Source organism: Amblyomma americanum, chromosome 3 (genome assembly GCF_052857255.1).
Source record: "Amblyomma americanum isolate KBUSLIRL-KWMA chromosome 3, ASM5285725v1, whole genome shotgun sequence".
Classification (NCBI taxonomy): Eukaryota; Metazoa; Arthropoda; class Arachnida; order Ixodida; family Ixodidae; genus Amblyomma; species Amblyomma americanum.
Window position 1 is genome coordinate 169598394 of NC_135499.1, and position 8046 is coordinate 169606439.

The following is an 8046-nucleotide window of genomic DNA, read 5'->3' on the forward strand; positions in this document are numbered from 1 at the left end:
GCAACAGCTTCTCATCATCGTGTACTGTCTTGCTAATGCCTGTAGTTGCTGTTTTCGTTGCTCTGCTGAAGTGGCAGTGTGAAATCTTAGCCTATGGCTGCAGTTGTCTGAATGTATCCTGTTTGGCTTTGCATAATCTTGTGCAGGTCGTTGTGACATCTCGACAGCTGTATTCATGTCTTTTTTTATTTTTCTTCTTCTGTGCGGCACCTTCTGGCATTGTTAAGTAGCCTGTAGTGCACAGGGCAGCTGCACCTTCCTTTGAACTCTGTGCAAGCAAACGAAAACCTCACACCTCATTTGCATTTGGTTCGGCGTGGAAATCCAGTGAGGTTGAAGCATATCTTGGCTTGAATTAAAGAAAGGAATGTATGGAAGGAACTTTTTCAACCAACCTGTCAGATTTGATACCTCTCTGGTCTGTTGCAGTCACTGTTGGATTAATGACAGCTGCTTTTCACTATCACATGAAAGGTGCAGCACTTTACAGGCCTTGTAGTAGTGGTAGCATGGTCTGTCGTGGAACAAGTTCACTCGGACCTAATGTGAGCCATACCAAATTCATTGCAGTAGTGCTCTTATTTTATGAATAAGAAGCAACTGCGCTCTTTCCCAGAGGAATGTGAAAATATTTGCATTGCCATTGTGTCTCCTGTTATGAAAAAAAGTGTTGTTCTGCTCTCTTTCTGTTGTTACAGCCACAATGAGTGTCACAGTAAGCATATGCTGATCTCAATAAATAAATTATAAAAAACGTGAAAAATGCATAGCTGAGAGGAGAGGCCTATCCTCTCCTGGGTTCCCATCAGAGCGACACATTAGAAATACTTCAGTGAATTGAGGTGGCTTTGTATTCCAAGCTTGCTTCAGTTTCTCTAGCCCATCAGCTTGTTCTGAGAACTTTTTTTCCCCTTCATTTACAGGAGGAATTGACGAGCCTGTTCTTTCTTACGAGGCAGTTGTGCAGCAGGAAAGTGAGTAGCAAAGCATAGCTTTGTTTTAGTCAGTAGCAAGCACTGTTGCATAACATTTGATGGTGCCATTCTGCGCATAAATGACTAGGAGAGGTATAAAATATCGGTTTTCAGTTTTTCTCTCTAGTATGTATGTTATTTATCAGTGGAGCTGTCTTTTTTTACAATTTTATTTACACATTCAAATTGTCGCTTAGCATATGCACACTGCTGAATATTACAGTATTGGTGCTGACCTTGTGCACCGCACTTTAGATTTGCAAGTTTGTGGTTTAAGAACTGCGACGCAAAGTAGCACTGGCTATTTGGCATCATTGCTTGCTCGAAACACTGTGGTTTTCTCTGCCTCCATTCAGTCTTTCAAGCCACAGCTCTTCATTTGATCTGGTGGTGGTGTCTCTGATCATGCTATTTTGTTTCAACAGTTTCCTACACACGGCCTATAATAATCTTGGGACCCCTAAAAGACAGAATCAACGATGACCTGATATCAGAGTATCCTGAAAAATTTGGATCATGCGTTCCACGTAAGTACGCTCTCATTTCATAAAATGTGATCTTTGTTTGATGTGCATGGTGAAGGTTCAATGGAAATGCATAAATACATCAGGAAGTAGTGATGAAAAGTGCAGCCAAGGGGCATTTGCTTTCAAGGAGCACTGGAAAATGCCATACATGTTCATACGTGGCTCTAAGTGTGTGCATCTGTGCCCATATTTATGCGCATTGTCCACCAGAAAACAGTTGTCAAGCCTGCCTGAATTTATACAGAGTTCAGAGCGTGACAGCAGCAGTCTGAAGTACCTTTTGTGTTTTCAGATACAACCCGGCCAAAGCGTGACTACGAGGTAGATGGTCGTGACTACCACTTTGTGGCCTCAAGGGAGCAGATGGAACGAGACATCCAGAACCACCTCTTCATTGAGGCTGGCCAGTACAATGACAACCTCTACGGCACCAGCGTCGCCTCTGTCCGAGAGGTGGCCGAGAAGGTGGGTAGCCCCATGTGCTCCACTTCTTGTCTATCAGCACCTTGACGGCAGAAGCAGTCGGGCAGAGCTAGCATTGTTAATTCAGCTGCTTTACAAATGGTACCGTGACTAATCAGCCTTCGTGCACACTCATGGCTTGTGATTTCATCTGTGTCAAACGTTCCCAAATCATGTGGTGTTGAGAACCATGCCAGCCTTCTTAAACAGCTTGGTAAACAAGGTATCCTTGCCACCAGATGGGTATGCAATTTGCTGCATGGATGTGTGGCCCCTCGATAAGTGTCTGTACCCGAGTGCCTGCACAAGGTTAATATTTCAAAACAAAAAATGAAAACAGCATACACAGGTTTCCTGAAACATAGCTGAGGAGCCACTAGGGTCTGTGTGCTTTGAAATTTTTGTTTGCAAATTTTCTCGCTTGTTGATTGTTCTTTTTTTTTCACACATGAATGTGTATGGGGGGCAGAAGGGGGGTGCATTTCTGTGCATAACCTGATGTTATGTGGCTGTATCAAGTCGTGAAATTTTTTTATAATTCATGGACACCAAATTTCACAAAATTACCAGAAAAAGTTCCTTATATGGCTGTTGCTTCTGCAGGAGCTGGCTGCTAGTTGTGTAGCTCGTTAAATAAAACCTCAGTAAATCGAATTTCTGGATAATTCGAACTATACGACTTGTCCATCCATGCTTTATTGGAGCCTATGTAAAACATATCCCGTTAATTCAAACCTGAATGGGTTGTGCCTCGGATAATTTGAACTGCGCGCTGCCGCTCCTGGGCGGCTTGCACACGTAGCGAACCAAGGAATGCTTCCACGAGGCTGCACCACCTCTTTGGAGAAGATGCGGAGAGCGCAAAAATGTTGTGCGAGGTCACTGATCATAAGGTCACGAGGCATGATGCCAGGTAAACGGGTGAGGGCACGAATCAGACGCGTCGCAGCGTCTCCAGTTCTCCGATTCCGAAACCACGTAGTCATGCGAAAAGCCACGACTTCCACGAAACAATTAGGAATTCTCACTGAGGCTTGCTGCACATTTTTGTCTGTTTTCCAGTGTCCTTTGCGTCACGTTCCGAGCAATTAGCTGCAGCCATAGCGTCATCTTACGTGGTGTGCCCTGTGTAGCGATTCAGAAATGCCATCCTTTTGTGGTGATTTCCACTACAAAATGCTTCGAGAGGAGCCTGAAACTATGCGTGAAGGCCAGTGTGTTATTGAAAGAGGATATCGCCAAAAAGCACTCTCATTGGTTTGGCAGCTTGTGACTAGGGGCCAGAAGGCTGGAAAATTGGGCAACGTACATGCGGCTGTACTGGCAATTTTCGCTTTTTGACCTAAAAGGTCGCGCAACCTCCTCAACTCGCAACTGTGAATTTGTGAATCCCGGAGGCTGCAAATAAGCGGCAGCTGTGACATGGTCGCACGCGGCTCCATTTCCCAGCTTTTCAACCTCACGCTCACAGGCGGTTGCACGCCTTTCACGACTGCAGTGCGGCCCTTCCTTGCGCAAGTTCGGGTGCCCTGAACGCCGCTCACCTGTGCAATTTTAAAGGCGATGTACAGGCCTTCCGATAAGTTCAGGATTTAGAACAGAAGATGTTGGCCGTTTCCCTGCGGGAATAAAAGCAGGTGATGACGGAATATTTTAGAACAATAAGATAGGGTAATCTCACTACCTGACTGCTTCCTGATCGCAGATTGCCACAGTTGAAACTGCGTCAGCGTCCCCGTGGAGTTCGAATTAATGAGCTTTTACTGTATATATGTCCATCCCAGCCATCTCCTTAGGACTGTTGCAGCTAAATGGCCTAATCAAGCTGTGTTCAAAACAGCATGGAGTGATTGACCATTACATGAAGTGGTATGCTTGTGACCAAAGATAACATAGAGAAGCAGAGTGTGCAGGTGAAGCCTAGGTAGATTTTTAGAAGCCAGCGTGGCAATACCTGTGCATGCAGCAGGACTTAATAATATTTATCTAATGTGGGAATCACGGGAGGCTACACGTGGGCAAGTATTGTACGGGTGGACCGGTAAAACTCTTCTGATAATTATTAGTTCTTGCGTTTTCTGTCATTTTTGGGATTCTGACCGCACAGACTGTGTAGTCATAATGTGAGAACATCACAATGTATCCCTTTCAGAATTTAGTCTAATGCCAAAGGAAGAATATGTGAACTTCACTTTTGTCACATCAAGTAGCAGTTGTTTTGGAACCAACTTTTCACTGAATTCAGACTACCAGTAACAAATTTTGAAAAATTGTTGCATTCTGCGCATACTTGTGTGCGTGTGCACTGAAGACAGATTAGTTAAATGCAAGTATTTTTCTGCATACCTGCCAGGCATGCACAGTTTGCTGTTTTCAAGTGCAGTGGCTCATATCGGTCCCTTACTTGCTTTTTTTTTTCATTTCTAGGGCAAACACTGCATCCTGGATGTGAGTGGTAACGCTATCAAGAGGCTCCAGGTTGCCGGCCTTGAACCAATTGCCATTTTCATCAAGCCGAAGTCAGTGGAATCAATAATGTAGGTACCTTCATTTGTTCTTTTAAGTATCTACCTGTGTTAATAATGAGTAAAGTGTGAACATATGCTTAGCTGGCTGGCATTTAGCCATGCCTCAATCAGTTGTACTTCCTAACACGACCTCATCACTCGTATAATCCTACTGTAAATCGGCGTTTTGTGCCACACTACTTCATGAGCAATGAAAAGGATGCTGAAGTCCCTTATGTGACTCCAACAATTTGTTCATGCGCAGTACTAGCTTGGCAGCCGAGCTTGAGTAAGTGTTCGTGTCCCATAACTGTGCTTTTGTAGGCAACTTTCCGGTGTTGTCGTCCACTCAGCAGCGTTAATGAATTTGTCCTTGAATGCAAAAAGTAATTGCTTATGTGTAAAATTAGGGGTGTGTGAATGTCGAATATCTGTCCACTGTTAAAAAAAAATTTTAGAAAAAGATGAGTAGGCACTTGTTGTCTGTATTTTTTTTTTTAAGGACCATATGGTCCTTGTGACTGAAATAAAAAAATGTCGACTGACTCAGCGCCATGCAAAAAAAATATGACATGCGCAGAAATGTATACTTTTTGATTAGAGAGCATAACAATATGCAACCTGTACAGTGATCGTACAAAATGAGTAACAGAATGAAATCCGTGAATGACACACGACTGGCATCCAAAAATAACGGGATGGGTTGTAACACCTCGTTAATTTGGACTTCAATCAAGAGACCGAAAGAAATGCCTCAATTATCTGAAGGCCGAGTTATTAAATGCCCCCGAATGCAGTGAAGACTTGTGAGGAGGCTCCATCGCGTAAACAGTGAAAAGACCGTGATGAGCACGCAGTTTCAGCGTGCTGGAAGAACAGCACAGACATAAGCGAGGGGAACACATATTAGCGTCAGAATGGTAAAACTGCTTTTAAAAGGAAAAAGGGACCAGAGACATGCCAGTCGGCATCCAAAAGTGGCGTGCTGCTGAGTTCGAACAGCTGGCGAATGTGCGGCCGATAGCCACCGTCTCCACGGGCTGGCGGCAAAGCTCAGAAACCGGAACTGTGGAACTTTTAAGAGATGTACGGGCTGTAATGCACCTTGCAATAGGAGAGATTTTTACACAGTTGCTTGCCCTGTCTGTGACACCTCAACTCGACCCCCCATTGGGAGCCTCAAGCGAAGTCTGCAAGTGGGCTTTGCCGCATACCACAGTTAACCAAAATGAGGTGGCAGAGCTTGCGCTAGAAGAGTTGTCAAGGCGACAGAATGAGTGCTATGGATGTGGGTGTTAGGTATGTAACATGTTATAGAAGGCTCAAACAACAACAAAAAAAAACACGCATCCTTTCACGCTGTGGTAGTTCAAAGTGGCTAGTCTGCCATCTTGTTCTCATCACGCATGATATGTTGGAAAGCTCACTTGCGGAATTTCACACGAGGTTCAAGCTTATCTTCGTTCTAATGTGACCAGTCAGTGCAATAAACGTGGGGGAAAAAAGCGAAGGTATGCCTTTGATCTGTTTTCCTGGCACTATAAACTCAATCTTCGGATAGTTTGCCCAGATATTAAGCTTTCGCCATGATAGAGTTTATGAAAGTTGGCACGGTATTCGACCACGGCCGAATATTCGGAAATTCTCAAATATTAATTTCTTAAACCAAGTGTGAAATGAATAACATGCATTCAATTGTTATTCAATATTTATAATATTTGCACACCCTTAATGAAGATAATTATTTTACCATTTCAGACATAGTGCCGCACAGCCTGAACTCCAATTTATAGAAGGAATTTGCATACTTCTAGCAACTAATGCATTCTTTTCATAAAGGCCAGTGGCATATAGCTGTACTCACACTGCAGTCTTGAGAACAGTGGAAAACTTAATAAACAAAAAACAAAAATTAGCAGCCGTAGTTGCCTATATTTCATATCTTTCCTAGTATGCATGAAATCGAGGGCTTAAAGGCATGTAAACATGTAAAGGCATGTAAAGGCATGAAAGCACATTGCCTCTAATAGTGTGCTGGTGAGTTTGACAGAGAGCTCAGGCTCAGTGTCACTGCTCAGTAAACGTCTCACCTTAATGCAGTTATTGTGCTAAAACATTGCTGTATTGAAGTTTAATCTGGCATTAAAATTCTCCAGGTGCGAGATAATCTAGCACAGATAACTATTTCACATTGGTGTGAAATAGTTTTGTAGTATATGTATAGCCAGATATTATGGAAAGTGTATTTGAAAACACTGTGCACTGTCCAAAATGGCAAGGGTGTTTTTATATATGCATGTAAACAATGTCGTCAACTCTTGCAATTATTCTTTCCAGGGAAATGAACAAAAGGATAACAGAGGAACAGGCACGGAAAACATTTGAGCGAGCAGCAAAGCTTGAGCAGGAGTTTGCTGAGTATTTCACAGGTACTTCCCTCATAACGTTTTCACCACGTGTGTGTGCCCAGCCCCGTAGGCAGAATCTTTTGCACTCTTTCTCCCATTTGTTCTCCTTCCTCTGCCAGCACCTTGTTCTGTGCAAAAGGATAGTTACTAATGGAAAGGGAGCTGTGCTTGTAAAGCGTTCTACATAAGCCCACGTTACATCACACAATAGTGTCTTTGCTTGCATAGGTATCACATATGCAGTCAAAACCTGCTACAATGAAATTCACTGAGCCTGCAGGAAAGTGTGCTTAAGCGGGAACTTCATTGTTGTGGAATCAGAACAGGACATTGACAGACTAGACTGGAGAGCTTATTGACAGAGTTTATTTCCAAAAATCTGTCACCTTTTGGTCTTTCGTCGTTTTGAAATCAGCGCTATGGCACGATTTTCATGGTACTCCAGAAAACGGAAATATCAAACAGTGGACGTATTCACATGGTAAACACACTGTTACACTGGGTATCAAATTAATGCTTTTTCTTTTTTTTTTTTGCGCACATCATAAAGCGCCCGTCCTCATGCGAGAGAGTATTGAGACGCCTAGAGACACTTCAGCGTCAACAAGGCACGCTTGTGCTCACGTCACTATGCGCTTCACATGCACCTCAAAATCAGTGCTTTGTATGACAGAGCAGAAATGTGATTGCTTCAATTCTTCATAGATTTTTTTGCGACACGCGATACGAAGATGCCGGTTGCATGCTGGTCTGTTGAGTCACCGCTTGGAACAGCCATTGCTCCACCATTTACGCAGCAACGCCTGTGCTAGGTGCACCAGAAAATAAAAATGTTATCACTGTGTGGATACAAAAGCGAGACTAGAGTGCACCCACGCTGGTGCGCGCTTTCTGCTATTACTGGTTACTCGCTGTCACACTGAACGATAGCGGATTGTTACGGGCCCCTTACTCTGTGTCACTAGACCTAATGTGCTTCATCGTGAAGCTAGCCACCGCTTATAGTAAATATCTAACGTTCCCCATTACGAGGTCTCACTAACCGTGCCGGAGAGAGCCATGGTGAAGACGGGGGGAGAGATAGACTGACGAGCTTCAATGAATTAACCAAAGCCTTCCACCTGGCCCGCTGGACCTTCCCTCCGCCTAACAACAAACTATGTAGAGC

At 43.7% G+C, this 8046-nt stretch overlaps 1 protein-coding gene across 19 annotated transcripts in view; it reads left to right on the plus strand.

The window, feature by feature from the left end:
- dlg1 (MAGUK family member discs large 1) overlaps positions 1–8046 on the plus strand; it is a 540041-nt gene that overhangs the window by 526998 nt on the left and 4997 nt on the right. For all 19 annotated transcript variants that reach the window (XM_077658735.1, XM_077658726.1, XM_077658727.1 and 16 more), the window contains 5 exons: positions 924–974; positions 1400–1501; positions 1794–1966; positions 4391–4500; positions 6808–6899. In XM_077658735.1, coding sequence (XP_077514861.1) covers positions 924–974; positions 1400–1501; positions 1794–1966; positions 4391–4500; positions 6808–6899 — 528 coding nt within the window. The remainder of the gene's footprint in view (positions 1–923; positions 975–1399; positions 1502–1793; positions 1967–4390; positions 4501–6807; positions 6900–8046) is intronic.